This window comes from Peromyscus eremicus, chromosome 10 (genome assembly GCF_949786415.1).
Source record: "Peromyscus eremicus chromosome 10, PerEre_H2_v1, whole genome shotgun sequence".
Classification (NCBI taxonomy): domain Eukaryota; kingdom Metazoa; phylum Chordata; class Mammalia; order Rodentia; family Cricetidae; genus Peromyscus; species Peromyscus eremicus.
The window spans coordinates 12,338,871-12,355,322 of record NC_081426.1 but is presented as its reverse complement, the minus strand read 5'-3'; the positions used below and the strand labels follow the sequence as shown (position 1 = coordinate 12,355,322).

General features: G+C 43.3%; 1 protein-coding gene across 5 annotated transcripts in view; it reads right to left on the bottom strand.

Moving 5' to 3' along the window:
* Meis1 (Meis homeobox 1) overlaps window positions 1-16,452 on the bottom strand; it is a 139,424-nt gene that overhangs the window by 99,878 nt on the left and 23,094 nt on the right. For all 5 annotated transcript variants that reach the window (XM_059275401.1, XM_059275400.1, XM_059275404.1 and 2 more), the window contains one exon: window positions 5,859-5,970. In XM_059275401.1, the coding sequence (XP_059131384.1) occupies window positions 5,859-5,970 (112 nt within the window). The remainder of the gene's footprint in view (window positions 1-5,858; window positions 5,971-16,452) is intronic.

Here is a 16,452-nt window from a genome sequence, read left to right as displayed (position 1 = left end):
GTTGTCCATAGGAAAGAAATAAAGGACGAGGGCAACACTTAAGCCAAGCCATAATTGGGAGTATGTGAAAAATGAAGTGTCAGTTTGGTCAATAAAGGGCAAAGGTCAAGGGGAACTGCAGCCCCAACTCTGTGCAAAATGTGCTCATTAAGACATCCAATCAGAGAGCTCCTTCTCACCTATCCCATTATTCACCGGACAGCTGATTGTTTCCAATGCTTGGGTTTGGGCTGTTATTACTTTTCTTCTTCATGTAAAAAAAGGCGAGCTGGTATATAAATCCTTGCTCAGTCATCTGGAACACAATGTGGCCCTTCCCCACCTCCCTCCCTCGGTCTCCCACCCCCTCTCCAGCAGCTCTACTTGCTTGGCCTCAACAACTGTCTTGAAATTCCCTTCAATAATACAGGGACCTGCCTTCTGCCTCTCTGTTGCCTGAACTCATATAAAAGCTGGGACGGAGCGGGTTGGGGTGGTGGGAGGCATCACAACTATTGATACTGTATGATACAGAAACAGCTTTTCAATTATGTCCTCTTTAAAGAAACACAGTACTTTAGCTTTTTTTTTTTTTCTTTTTCGTTTTTCAGTGGTCCTGTTGATTGGAGTCCTGCCCCCAGAAGAAGTTTGCAAGTGGTTTTTGTGCTTCCAGTAATCATTAAAGTCCTTTCAGGTTGAAATGTTTCTCATCAAATTTCCATGTCAAAATAATACTTTTTCTCTAGCCTCACAAAAGAGGAAAATCAGATGATCTTTAAGTGGGAAATACTCTGCAAGAGAAATATTCTGCCTTGTTTTCTAAGTTCTTATTCTCAATTCAATAAGTCTTTGAAGGTGGGAAATAGTCCAGGCTCTTAATACAGAATGCAAATTAATCGTATCAATCATTGTGCTCCCTTTGTGACCTAGCACAGTCCTCATTCCTCATAGCATACAAAGCTGGGTCCTCGCTCTCCAGCAAAGCAATACCCCTGCATCTCACTGATCCCACCCAGTCTATGGCGGTCACATGACAGAGCCCAGCACTGGACCAGTACAGACAGAGGAGAAGAGAGACTGTATCGGCGACAGACAGAAGTGGCAAATAACCTATTTCCTATTCATACTGTGGGGAGCAGAATGTGGGTTCTGAGGTTAGACCAACCAACATGTGGCCTTCAGTCAGACTCTGAGTTTCTCTGTCCCCCATGACCTGGTCCACAGGATGAGAGAATGGAATACCTACCCAACCAACAAGTCTGGCATCCTGTACTATTATTTTTATTATCAGCTAGTCAGCTGTCTTGACTTTGGACCAAAAAAGACATGACCCAACTCATAATTCCGCCAATCATTGCAAAAGCTGCTTGTGAGGCAGATGGCTGCAGCATCCCTGAGCAAGGAGTTTGGATCCAGTGGGAAGAGGCACTAGGTTGGCTAGGCATTCTGCTCCAAACTGCTTCCTACAATGGAGCTGTTCTCTGTTCAACAGGACAGCCCTGCACAGAAGGATAAAGGAGACATAGGAAAATTCACAGCGGCCAACACGTACCACCTACTGCCACACTGCACAGGAGGACTGGACACCCTGTTCTGATGCGCCTGTGCAGCCCAGAGTCTAAGATCTCAGGGTTGAATTTGACAGCAGCTTTCTAGCATTTCTCCTCAACTTTCTTTTTCTCCTGCAAAATGACAAGCTAGCAAAGAGCCAAGGGGATAAATTTCTTTTTTTTCTAACGTCTTTGGAAATTCTCTGAAGGAAGTTAGAGAACAGGTAATATCAATGTCATAGCAACAGCAATAGAGGCCTCTACCAAACCACAGGCATGAAGCCCTCCCTTCTTGGTGCCAGTTTTAAGGGGTTTCATTGTTAAAGAATTAATGTTCGGAAAGGGGTCACAAGTGTTAATGAGAAATGAAAGTGGTCGACACAGGAAGAGTTGTCATGAAAAGTGATTTCAGTTGAGGAAGAGATATTGTTATGATTTAAATATGACGTGTCCCCTCTAAAGGTTCACGTGTTAAACGTTTGGTCACTGGGTGATAGCTGTTTGAAAGGGGAGTAGACATGAGGGCTTGAAACTTCATCAATGGATTAATCCATTGACAAATCCATAGGTGGATGGATGGTTCGGAGGCAGGGCTTGCTTGGAGGAAGTAGGTCGCAGGACCATGTCCCTGAAGGTATACCTGATTCTGTCCTTTGCTGTCTTTCTGCCTCCTGTCTACCATGAAGGGACACACTGCTTCCTGCCATGCTGCCCACCATGTTCAGCTTCATCACACACAGGCTCAGAAGCAATGAAGGTGCAACTGAGCCTGACTTTTTCAAGATTTCAACCCTTGAAAAAGTGAGACAAAATAAAAATTAATCCTTCTTTACATTGTTTCAAGATGTTTCATCATAGCAACAAAAAAAGAAACCCAACATGGACATATTATGCAAATCGTGAATTAACATTAAGCCCTTGAACCATAATATATTTGATATCTTCATAATTATATACTTTATCTATATTCTCTTTTGAATGCCCACACTTGGATTTATTTATTTATTTACTTACTTAGCCTTATGCAAAATTTGTCTTAAGATTATTTTATTGATTATAACAGTAATTAATATGAAAAAGATCAGGCATTCAAGAATCACCCAAATTTCTGGAGCTCTAAGGAAGGGCTATTGCCCCTTCTGAACTTCTCAGGAAGTTAAGATTTTCCTGAATGACTTACTTTCTTTGAAGACTCAACAACACCGAACTCATTTGAAATGTGCACGACTGCTTAATGCCTTACACTGTGCACAAAGCAGGCTGTTAAATAAGGGCCAAAGACGAAGGGACTTTCTATGTGTCTGTCTGTCTGTCTATCTATTCATCCATCTATCCACTACTTATTTTGTTCCACAGGCTCCCTAATGATGTGGTGAAACTAAAACTAAATTCAATTCAAATAATGTAGTGAAGAAAATTTTGAAATGTGAAATTTGCTCCTGTCTGAGGAGGAAACACCTCTTTGGGTATATTCTTGACAGATTGAGTTATTTATGTCTATTGGGTATGTATGAAGACATATTTATGATTTATAAATCTTTTGAAGAGGGCTGTTATTTATCCAGTTGACTAAAATGGGCTCAAACTGTGTAAATAACTGTTTAGGATATGTACTATGAGCCAAATGCTGGCACAGCTTCCATCCCCATGCCTGCCAGGAAAGGCAGACAGGGAGAGCATGCAGCACCGCTTTGCACAGTTAATCCGGAAGCCGCACAAAGGCTCAGCTCCACAGGTCTCAGAGATGAGGAAACAGGTTTAGAAGGGTCCAGGTTAGCACAGAAATGCCCACAAGTTGTCTGAGCAACACTATCAGGCATCATTCTACATTCAGCAGAAGTAGCACTGTGTGCCAAAGACAATCCGCCAGGAAAGTAAAGAAGACTAGAGGTACTCCTCCTCTTCCTGCTCTTACGAGATAGTGTGGGAGAGATTCCACAGAAGGTCTGCTCACAGGGTGAGTAACTGACTGGGTTCTTTGGTCGGCAGATAAGGAAGAGGGTGGGATGAGAAGACTCTTACATGCAGGACACTTGGAACAGGTGGGTCTGCATTGCACTGAGACGCCAGCATATCCTAAACCCTGCCTAGCTTATGTTGACTTCCTCTGCTTTCTCTGGCACCAGGGCTGTTTCCACTCATTTTTGAAAGTTTAAAATTTATTTTCATGTATACATTTGTGTATGTGCCAGCTCATCTGTATGTGCACCACATGTGTGCAGTATTCAAGGAGGCCAGGAGAGGGTGGCAGGTTCCCTGGAACCAGAGATACAGAGGTTATGAGCTGTCCGACATGGGTACTAGGAATGGAACCCAGGTCCTCCACATAAGCATCAATGTTCTTAACTGTTTGACCATTCCTTAACCATTTCTCCAAAACAAGATTGTTTTCGGATGACTCAACTAGATCATTCAAATGAGATCATTTACGTGAAAACACTTTTTCAAACACATAGGTGGGGGCCTTTAAGTGTAAGAAGTATAAAGAGAAACAGCAGAAGTGCAAAGATGGTCACAGGCAGAGTATGTGGCTCCTAGAGGTAACCACAGTCATCATGAACTGAGCTTCCGGAGATCACGGGTCAAATGACAGAGACCTAAGAACTCCTCATTTCTGGTCACAGCTATAGGAGGACGGCATAGCACGAGATCTTTGCCCTCCAAAATCCCTCTTATCTGATCGTGTTTAGGAAACCTGTGCATCACAGTCTCTAAGTTCTGCTGCATTCCCTCAGTCTGTAAGCCCTCATGCCTCAGCTGAACGGCCCGCTGATTCTTAGATGAAATATGTTTTTTAAAGCAAAAATGAAATCAAAAATGAAACAAAGCACTAGGCTGTGACCCCGTGTAGCCGTTCTGGGCTATAGGAAAAAAAATTTAGATTGCATTTACACCTCTTGGAAAACTCATAGTGTAAGTAGAATTCTTCAGGCCAGGCCTCACATGGAAAGTGCTGACACCACCCTCACGCTCTGAACAGCGATGCCATAACACATATACACACACTTGAAAGAAAAAAAAAAAAGGCCTCTTGGATTTATGCTGCATATCATTTTCCAGTAAAAAGTCAGAGGTCAGAGGTTACCTGCTTCTACCTCAGCTCTGGATTGGTTTACTGTTCCAGGCTCCATTTTTACTAGGCTTCTACTTCTGATGAAGTCAGCAACTTCTTTTTTTTGAACAATAAAATGTCTCCAATGCTTAAAATTACATCTGCAGAAGTTATTTCAGGGGAAAATACCACACATATGCCTAAAAAAATGAACTTCCCTGCTCTCGTTTTCCAATCAATCATGCTAAATCCATTGTAGAGTTTGTGGTTTTAATTGATGTGCCCCAATTAAGTTAGACAACCGAATTCCTTTCTTGCTGAATAACACGCCAGTAAAAAATGATCACAAAATCAAATTTTAAAACTGAACCTACTGTGGACTCAGAGGCAACTCCAATAAAGCAGTCTTTCACAGGCAGATGCAAACGTTAATTTTTTTTAATTTTTATTTCCTTCATTACCCACAAAATCCAAAATCCACAGGAGTAAGATTGGATATTGAGTCTCCTTGTTGCTGAAGAGTACTATGATGTTTAAGCTTTATTTCTTACTAGTTACTATTAAACATATATGTCCATGAACACCCCCCGTGTAGACAAAAGTATAGATCCAAAGTATGTACGTCCATGAACACCCCCATGTAGACAAAAGTACAGATCCAAAGTGCAACACCAAGTATGTGGATTTCCTCCTGTGTCTGGCCTGGCTTTGCAGTGATGCTAAACCTCAAAGAAAATAAATAAAACCAGAAGAAGTGGCCTCAGACCCCGTGCAGAGGGAAACCTACCAGAGGTTGCCAAATTGCCTTCGAAGAGTTATGCCTCAACACACGTGCACTACTTTTCGTAGTGCTAGGATAGAACTGAGGCCAAGTGCACTCTAGGTGAGCCCTCTATCACTGAGCTAGGTCACTAGCTCTTCCTAAGAATCTTTAGATATTGTTTACTTAGACTCTCAATGGAGGTTTCTTCATGACCCTTTGAAAAGCCCCAAGGACATCACACCAGGCTATTAGTGCCATGCTATTTGTGCGCACTGGAATTCCTCATCTGTTTCTCTAATCTTGCCTCAGTTGATTCGTGAAAGCGATCAGGTGACAGGCAGCTGGCATGGCACTGAAGAATTGGGCCAGAGACTGATCAAAGATGAGCAGATTCTCATATTGTACAGGATTGGTGTTCTGGGAGAAGCTCTGGGTGTAATCACTGACTTTCTGACAGTTTGCAAGCCCTGAACACAAAGCAAGAAGCAAGGGAGAATGAGAACACCTCTCCTACCTTGCTCACTGCTGTTATCCCCACTGTGTGAAGTGTGGCCACCGCTGGAAGGGCCCGGGGTTCCTCCTGAACGGGTGGATGCCGTGTCATCGTGATCTCTATTCCAAGAGGGCTGTGGGGGCACAAATCAGAAATCTGAGTAAAAGCCATCTGTTCACAGGGTGTGATCCCATCAGACAACGACAGACTGGGGAGGGCTACAGGGAATAGCACTGCCATCACTCCCACTCTCCTTCAAAACCGGTCCTAGCTCAGGGCTGCATAGGTGTTTTCAAAATCTGCTGGTTTCAGCTTCCAGGTGATAATAGTGAGTCTGTAAGTAATTGCATGCTTTATTAACATGTAAACAAAAACATTCCAGACAAAGGGGGCTTTGCTGTCTCTTGAGCCTAACTAGACTTTTAACCCTCTGGTAGAGCCCTCTGCTCCTCTAGAAATGTAAAATGGGAGAACTGATCGCTAGCACTGCGTTCCCAGAGGCCCCTGCTTCATTCTAGGAAATGAAGCCCCACAAACCTGGTGGGGCTTTGAAGATCTCACAATCCAACCTAGGTCCATAATAGCTAGTGTGTGTGTCAGCTGTTTGCCTGATGGTACACCGCAAATGGACCAGGCACAGAGACAAAAAAGAAATGCTAACAATAGATTTACATGGACTGTGTACACTCAGCCCCATGCCGAGCCTTCTTGTACTATTGAACAGAAAGCAGATGTTACTTCTTATCACCGGTGCATTTGAAAGTAACATTCAGATTGGCTGCAAATTCAGTTCTTAGGGGAAACAATCATGGTGATACTTCTCCCAAATCTCTCTTTATCACCAGACAAGACTTAAATGAGCTTTTAGTGCTTGCTTTCAAAACCAGCCTCATGAGTCACTGGTCATCCCCTGCAGTAGGAGTGATGCAGAATAGAAAGCTGGATCTTGGCCGGGAAGTGATGTTTGTCTTCAAGATTATTAGTGGGAAAGCGAGATGATCTTATGTGTAAAATATGTATACATCATTTCAGTCATAGATGGTCATGGTTCCTGACTCTGTTGTAGTGAAGTTTATTGACCCTTCCACAAGTGGAATATGCCTAGCAGAATCACTGTTCTTGGTTTATTTCTTGAAAAGCGTTTACCCATCCCAGAGACAATAAAAAGGGCTGAGACGATCTAACAATTTAGACATCCAGGGCCAACAAAACGAAGACCCTGCCCACAAGGCCTGCTGCATTAGAACCCCAAGGGAGACCCAATGCTCCTCTATGGACACTTGATCCCACCTTTGGCCTGAAGACCCGTGCCACCCCAAAATGGAATCAAGCCACAGAACATATCACGTGTGTGTTTAAGTCACCCATTATGCATGTTCTCAAAAACAGTGCTAATTGATCTGTGGATTCTGTGATTGAGAGATATGTGAACTGTGAAAGAAGCGTTTTCTGCAGACACATATTTTGAAGCATACCAGAAGAATGCTGTAAGATGTAATCTGGAACACATGCTCAGAATGCAAACAGTTAATGCATAAATTTTCAGTTTGTACAACTGCAGCTCTAAAAGGGGGACTTGTTTATTCAGAGCTCTGCAGAGAGAATGGTACAGCACCCAGGGGACAGACAATGCCAGGCACAAAACCCCGGTGCCTCGACATGTAAAAGGATGTTTTTCTGTGTGCTACAAATCCCACTTGAAAATATAATTAGAAGGAGAAAATGGCAAACTATTGCATTAACTGTAATTGAACAAAAGACCAGCAAGGCATGTGGGAGGCTGCAGGAGCCCGTGGGAGTCTCGGGATGCATGAGATCCTGCGAGTGATGTCTCCTGGGCACTCTCATTTTCTTTATGTTGTCCCTCACTACTATTGTTGACTGGTGATCTGACTTGTAATTAATAGAAAAGATAGCAATAACAAGCTAAAATACAGAGCCACAGACTAACCTCATCAGAAACATGTTTGTTAATCTGATTAAGAGCAGGCCTCCAAAAAGGTGACTTAGAACCAGAGAATCATTCCATGTCAGACAGGAAACTGTCCTCCTTTCTGCCACAACAGACCTGATATATTCACTATCTTTTAATGAGCTCCACTGATTTATTCAGCTCTGCCCTGCTCCCTCCCCCACTTTTCTACTGTGCAGGATGTAGATTAATTCAATGCTTAATTGTTTAGTAAATTCAATTTTCCACATTCTATTCTGCATAGCTTTAGCTAAGGTTCTTAAATCTTCCTCCGTGAGCCCTGAGCTCAGTGTTTGTGATCTGTGCCTACCTTTTTCATCACCATTTTTCTTCATCCACCACTTAATTCACCATGAAAAGATTTTCCTTGCTGGAAATTCTGATTCCGCTATGATCTGTGAGGCATTCCGATTCATTGCATTTCCATTGTGTTGGGTCTTAGATGCGGGGCTCCTCTTTTCTCACAGCTATGGCCACATTATACAGGCATTCATGCAAGAAGTGTTGGATTCCACCTCAGTTTATCCAAATTTTGTGCAACCTATATGTTTAAATTTGTGTGTGCACCAAAAGCAGGCTCCCCTATTTCCCAACTAATATCATTCTTCTCACAGCCGCACTCTTCCAGAAGGCCTGTGAATACTGTCTACGACTCCCTAAAATGAAATCTAACTTTTGTGGTCCTTTCTTGAATTAGCATTGTGTATTAGCATTTCAAGAATGGTGTAGTCACACGAAACTGAGCATCAGAAGAAATCCACGGGGTTACCAAAACAGAACAAGAATTGTGCTTACCTCAGTTCATTAAGCAAGATTAAAGTGCAAGTATCAGAAACAGCTCATGAACTCCTCCAGTATAAATATGTAAGACAGCCCTAATCAGAAAGAACTCCCCCAAAAGCCATCTACTGGGGAGTTTCAGTTATAATAACACATGTCTCTGACTATATGTGGTCTCACCAAACAGGATCATTATTTCAAAATTAAAATATGTGCATATGATTAAGTACATAAATCTGTGAAGTTGTGAGTTGCTTGGGGCCACTTGAAAAGGAAGCATGACAGAGTAAAATCAACAGTGCATTGAGTTAGATGTTCAGTAAATCTCAGGCATGGCCCGAAATTAAGTCTCAAAGAAGCGTCTTGGCTCTGGTGTCTCTAATTTCAGAATAAGCGGTGACTATGTGCACATCTGTGAGAAAACCACTAAAACAAAGGCCCTAACCTGAAGTTCTATTTCCACCTATGGACTATTTCAGGGGGTGGGGTACGTTTTACTAACTCTAGTGCTTAAGTACATACTTGCATTTTTTTCCTGGGTGGTAATGTCTGAAACTGTCCCCCAAATTCTCAAGGGAATGTGTGACTCTAAAAGTTTAAGAAACACTAATCTAGGAGGTAGTCACAGGCCTAGACACAAAGCCCGAGAGGAGAAGACACTTGCTGGACTGCGCGGTGACACACTCCGCACAGGACTGCACTGTCCTGCGTGGAACGGGGACAACGAAAGCAGCACTCCATCAGAAAGCTCCTTTCGGATGATGTGTAAACATTAAGTGTTACATCTAAAATGACTTAACTCCGGGCTGGAGAGATGGCTCAGTGGTTATGAGCACTGGCTGCTCCTCCAAAGGACCCAGATTCAATTCCCAGCACCCACATGGCAGCTCACAACCGTGTGTAACCCCAGTTCCAGGGGATCTGACACCCATGGCAGAACACCAATGCACATAAGATAAAAATAAATTTTTAAAAATGACTTAACTCCATTCATGTTTTTTTTTCCTGATTCCAGGGTCTCAAAAGACAGCAATTTAAAATATTTGAAGCAAGCAAGAGTTTTCCCGTCTTTCCTTGCTTTGGCAGCTCAAGCACTTCCTTTATTTGGGGGGAGGGGGTTGTTTGTTCATTTGGTTTGTTCTTTCTCAGTGTTTTAGTTGCTGGTACTTTCTTTTGAGAGAGGATTTCGCTGTCATCTGGCAGCGGGCAGCCATGGCCTCTCCTGACTGTGGGCCATTTCAGGACAAGGAGAGGGGCTCACTCTGCTCAAACTGCTCTTTTAAGAGCTCGGGACAACCCATGGCTAATGTTTGGCTAGAACAAATGCTAACGGAACTAGCTAGAGTTACTTTGTCTTACTTTGCCAGCCCTATCTCAACAAACCTCACCTTTAAAACAGACTCTGACTCTTCCGTCTGCAGTTTAGATTTCAAGGTACTTTGAGGCCTCTTCTTACCTTTTACGTTTTCCTTGAACAATTCCTTTCCCTAGTGTAAGGTGAATGAGCACATACATGAACTAAACTTGTATCTGTCAGTGGTTCTCAACCTTCCTAATGCTGCGACCCTTTTATACACTTCCTTATGTTGTGGTGACCCCCAGCCATAAAATTATTTTCATTGTTACTTCATAACTACAATTTTGCCACCGTTACAAATTGTAATATAAATATTTTTGGAGATAGAGGTTTGTCAAAGGGGTCAAGACCCACAGGTTGAGAACCACTGATCTATGGGTTTCTTCTTTACTCTCTTGGTTTACGTGACCAATTGTGTAATAAATCACCTCCATGCAAAGATGTCTACTTCACTCAACAAGTCCAAAGCTAAACTCTCCCCCACCAAAGCCTCCAATTCATTCCTTTGCTTGTTGGTTTAAAGACAGGGTCTCACCGGATGTCCTGGAGCTCATTGTGTAGAACAGGGTGGCCACAAGCTTAGAGCAATTCTCCTGCCTCCGACTCCTGAGTGCTAGCATTGTGGGTGTGCAGCAACTTGGTTTACTTGTTCTGTTTTATTCTCCATCCTAATATGTATCACACCATCCCTCCATGGTAAAAACCCAGTCACTGCTGGGTATGAAGTCACAGGCCTTTAATCCCAGCACTCAGGAGGCAGAGACAGGTGGATCTCTGTGAGCTCTGAGGCCAGCCTGGTCTACAGAGTGAGTCAGGACAGTCAGAGCTGTTAAACAGAGAACCTTGTATCAAACAGACGAACAACAACAACAATAAAAACAATAACCATCCACGATTATAAGAGTCATCATGCTTTGTCCACTTTGCCTTAAATAATTGTCACACAAATCGCCCCAGTTTTGAAGGAGCTGAGTTTCACTAAAGCTCGGGCTCCATGAAGGCAGGAGTGGTCCTGCTTTCCTCACCATCAGGTACCGAGGATCAAGCATTGCCCTGTGCTGGTGCTCAGGAAATGATGCAGAATGAAGTGCTCCCCACTGCCTACAGAGCATCATCTGAGTTCATTAGCCTGACTCATGAAGCCTGCACAGCCTCCCTGGGGGACATTCTCCTTGTTCCCTGGATTCCAGAGAGCCCCGCCACAGGTAATCTCTGTAACGTACTCTGCAGTTTATTACTCCAAGTCTCAGCCCGCCCTCCTCTGCTTGCACTGGCCGGCCCTGGCCTGAAGACCCAGCCTTCTCTGATATGGATATGCTGTCCCCGGATGCTCTCTCTGGAGCACTCAAACCTCCTCACCTGCACCTCTGGCACTTTGCGACCTCGTTGCTCTGTGCTGACCTGTTGTGTCTATCTATAATTTTTTGCAACGAATACTTCAGAGTATGTCTTATTCATCTTTGTATCTCCCATCCTAGGAAACACCACATACAAATGAATTTTTTCATATTTTTATCTCGTGTGTGTGTGTGTGTGTGTGTGTGTGTGTGTGTGTGTGTGTGTGTATGCTCTGTGTGGGTATGTGCACCTGAGTGCGGGTCCCATGGAGGTGTTAGATCCCCTGGAATGGAGTTACAGGTAATTGTGAGCTATACAAGATGGGTTCTGGGAACCAAACTCCAGTCCTCTGCAAAAGCACTACATGATCTTAACTTCTGAGCCATCTCTCCAGCCCCACAATATATTTTTGAGCAAATTAATCAGTTGTACCTGACATCTTGACTGCTTATATTAAACATTATAAAACAACCACAAATATTTGAAGAATTTAAATACATCTCGAATACTTCCATCCATACAAGCATACACTACTGTAAAATACATTAATATTTAGTTGCCACATAACACAGGAAGGGAAGGAAAAAAGGAAGGGAGGAGGGGGGAAATGAAGAACACAGAATTAGGAAGATCCAAAGACATTTTTGTACCACTTACACGATCTTAGACAAGTCACAACTTCTCTAACCTTAATGGCCTTATATGTAGAAAGGGAATTCGAAATAAAAACTGTCCCCTGGAACATTGAAGGGAGAAAAGTGTAAGCAGAAGGGCTAAGGAGGGACAAGGGATGTGACAGGAGCAAAGTAAAATGACATACATGTATGGGAATGTCGTGATGGAACCCATTATTTTTATACTAACTAAAAAAAAATCACTTAGAAAAAAAACCTCTAAAACTGTGCACCTGCAGATGTAGCATGCATATATTGTAAGCACACAGCAGTACTCATTTAAGTCACAGCTACTACCGGTCTGATGGAAAAATTCACAGTGGCCCAGTCAACCCTGAACCATCTACATACAAGTGAATCCAGGTCGTAGGACAGAATGTGGACACAATGGTTAACATTTGTCTTGGGCTATATTATGGTCAGTGTTTGTCAACCTGACACAGGCTAGAGTCACCTGGGAAGAGGGAATCTCAACTGAGAAAATGCTTCCAAAGTCTATGAGGCCTTTTCTTAAGTAATGATTGGTGTGAAAGGGCCCAGCCCATTGTGGATGGTACCACACCTAAGCAGGTGGTCCTGGATTACATAAGAAACCAAGCGGAGCGCGCCATAAATCAAGTTAGCCAGCAAGCAGTCTTCTGCCATGGCCTCTGCTTCAGTTCCTGCCTCCAGATTCCTACTTCCAGGATCCTGCCTTGAGTTCCTGGCTCGACTTCCCTTGATGATGTCCTGTGCTGTGGGATTGTGAGCTCTATAAACAGCTTCCTCCTCCAACTTGCCTTTGTTCAGGATCTTTATCACAGCAACATTGAAGCTAACTGGGATAGGCTATTTCCCAGCTGATAGGTCTGCAAAGAATGCAAACTGATCTTATTTTCACCTTGGAATAACATGATTTCACAGTGGTCTGCTTCTTCCCACCTCATCAAGTTTAATTTGGTATCTAATGTTATCAATGGCTTTATACTATTCAAAATAATTTGATGTTTCTTCCCAACTCATCATTCATATCAGAACGATGTCAAAATCCTCTTTTCTAAACTAAGATTAAATCTCTTTTATTGTAAAACAACAGAAACAATTCTCCCCTCTTGGTCACACTCAAAACTGGTGGAGAACTGAGTCTGGTGCTCTTGATAGAGAAGAAGTCCTCTGAGCACCATGAAGAAGTCAGTGAAGCAAGCAGAGTTCAAAATCTGAAGGCTGGCTACACCCAGACATGTGCCCTCAAATCACCAGGGCTCTCCAGCAAAGCTCTCTAGGGACCCAGAAGAGCTGGCACCTCTCAAAAGGCATAGACTGAGTCTTTCCAGATCAGGAGAATCACCAATCCACATGACGCACATGCTAAATGTGTCTGATGGTCTGGTCATGTACGCATTCATTCAAAAATTCCCTTCTCAATACATGCAGTGCACACCTGCATACACACACACACACACACACACACACACACACACACACACACACACCACTCCACACTTATTCATTATCATAGAGAATGGAGTTGCTGAATGACACCACCCCAACACACTAGGAGAGCCAGAGGTAATTAACTCTGTCTCTCCACTTTCCATCTCTAAAATGTTCTTCTTGGGTCCTTGGAAGCCCTTGGTGTCAGTATGGTTACTGACAAACCCCTTAACCAGAGATATCATCCAAGGAAAAAGACCATAAAGATGAAAAGACAGAGGAACAGGTAGAAAGGAGATGTCAAGTGAGCCACCACCTCAGTGAGAAACAGGGTCCTGTTCACCAGTGCAGACTTGAAGCTGGGGAATGAGGGCTGCTGAGATGCTCGTAGGTATGAGGATTTAGGGTTTGACAAACTGGCACTCCTACAGCTGTCCTTACAGGCCCCCTTTGCATCTGCTTCATAGTCACAATTCACCATGCATTCAACCACTATTTACTAGACACCTGCACTTTAGAAGGATGTGGGAGAACTTGCTTGTTCATCTCAAAACATGTTCCTTTGAGTCCACATCTTCCCAACTTAAAATACAGGTTATTCAGAAAAAGTGTAAACTCTTTTATAGGATTTGAAAAGATTCCTGGAACTCATTAGACAAAAGTCGTTTAACCAAAGGAAGTTCGGGAAAGCAATATGCTTTGTTTTGTTTTGTTTTGTTTGTTTGTTTTAATGGAGTAAATCTGTGTCTTCCCCTTTTAAGCTTTTAGTTGTTTTTAAACGTCAGAAGCATTCAAAAATTAATGCTTTGATATACACAGATGGGCCATATTAAAATGTTTGGGGAAGGGCTGGAGAGATGGCTCTGCAGTTAAGAGCACTGACTGCTCTTCCAGAGGACCTGGGTTTGATTCCCAGCATCTATACAGAGCTCCAGCATTGGCATTCACAACCATGTGTAGCTCCAGTTCCAGGGGATCCAACATCCTCTTCTAGACTCTGCAGGCCTGTACACGTGTGTGCACAAACAAACACACACGCAAAACACCCATGCACACGAAAAATAATAATGTTAAAATATTCCAACTGTTTTCAGAGACGGCTTAAACATTCAACAGGACATTTGAGACTAAGCATCTCTAGGTCCACATCTCCAGCTGAAGGATGACAAAGTGTGGGAAGCAATGGCTGGTGACAGAAAAAGATAATCCCTAATGGTGGCCCACACTCTCTTTCCACAAAATGCTAGCTTTACTTTGCCTTACTACATCCCATTTTATTTTATGTATGTGTGTGTGTGTGCGCACATGTGTGCGCACTCACATACATGCATATGCCTGCTTATCTATATGTACAAAAGACAACCTCAATGCCTCCGGATGTCAGAAAAGGGTGCTGGATTCCCTAGAGTTGGAGTCAGTGGCAGTGTAAGCTGTGGGTGCAGGAAAGCAAACCCAGGTCATCTGTAACGGTAGCAGGTGCTCTTTCCCGCCATCTGCTGCCTTTTGAGCAGGGGTCTCCCGGGCGCACTTGATCCTTGGTCTGCAGCACTCCCTTTGATCTGCTTCTTCCTTCTCTTCCTCTCCCTCACTGCTTTCCCTTCCCCGGCTGTAGACCTGCAAGTTTTTTGTGTTGGAGTCCCTTACTGGCCTGGAACTTACTATGTACACTAGGCTAGTCTTGAACTCACAGAGATCCACCGGTCTCAGCTTCCTGAGTATTGAGATCGAAGGGGTTTGCCACCACACATGGCTAGGATCTCATTATGCCCTTCTTTTTTTGTTTGTTTGTTTGTTTGTTTGTTTGTTTGTTTTTCGAGACAGGGTTTCTCTGTGTAGCTTCGGTGCCTTTCCTGGATCTTGCTCTGTAGACCAGGCTGGCCTCGAACTCACAGAGATCCGCCTGGCTCTGCCTCCCGAGTGCTGGGATTAAAGGCATGCGCCACCACTGCCCAGCTATGCCCTTCTTTAATAGGGCAATAAAATGGGCTTTTTACTTCATTACTAGAGGCTCAAGGGTTAATTTTGGTGACTAGAGCAGATGGTTAATCAGTGGTAAGACAATGGAAGTCCGGCATCCTCTCTCAGGGTCTGTGGCTATCACCAAACCATCACACTTCCTCTGCTCACACTCGAAGCCCTACTGCGTCTGCCACTGTGAACTCTTAATCTAGACAGATATCTGCTTGGCTGTCTAGTCATCCCCAAGGCATAGCACTCACTACCTTGATGCTAGCTGGTAACTTCATACAGAGTACAAGTGTGAAACCTTGATGACTAAGCAACTTTGGTGAATTGTACACACACACACACACACACACACAGAGAGAGAGAGAGAGAGAGAGAGAGAGAGAGAGAGAGAGAGAGAGAGAGAGAGAGATGACACTGTGTATATGTTATTTGCTGTTGTATGTATGATGATACATACAGTGTGGTGATACACGCAGTGGTGGGTAATTTGTGGAAATAAAGACAGCATCTGTTGAATTGAGTTCTATATTTCCCAGTTCACATATACCACAAGTTAGTCCTACAAATGATAATTTTTCCAAACACTGAATCCCCTATCTCTGTGTAATGAGGCATGCAGAGGAGGAAGAATTTTTGTGCTTTTTTTGCCTTTGGTGAAAATTCTCCAAGGAGTTATTTCATCTACAAATGAAAAGTTCTCTATCAGATGCTTGTGTGAGTTCCAGGAGTCACTGAAGCCTAAGAGCACAGAGGCACACATGTGCACACAGTAATGCAAACACAATAGGTATCCACGATGCACATAAGCATAAGGCAGAAAACCATCGGGAATGATTTTAAATGTCTTAAATTACATAATAACGGAATTTAAAGCAGCTTGGCCATCAGATAAGAGATTTGAATTCTGTTAGCTCCTCTATATGTCACCTAGTCTCAGACAAATGCCCATGCTTCATTCTCATCTCAATACCTTAGCCCACTTGCATGACAGGTAGGAGGAGCAGTAAGTAGGAAGCACAGATCTAGTATCTTTCCCAGTGCTTCTTAAGACCCTACTTTCCCACACTGGCATCTTTTAGGTCTCTACTCTGAAATTCTCAGGACTATTAATGT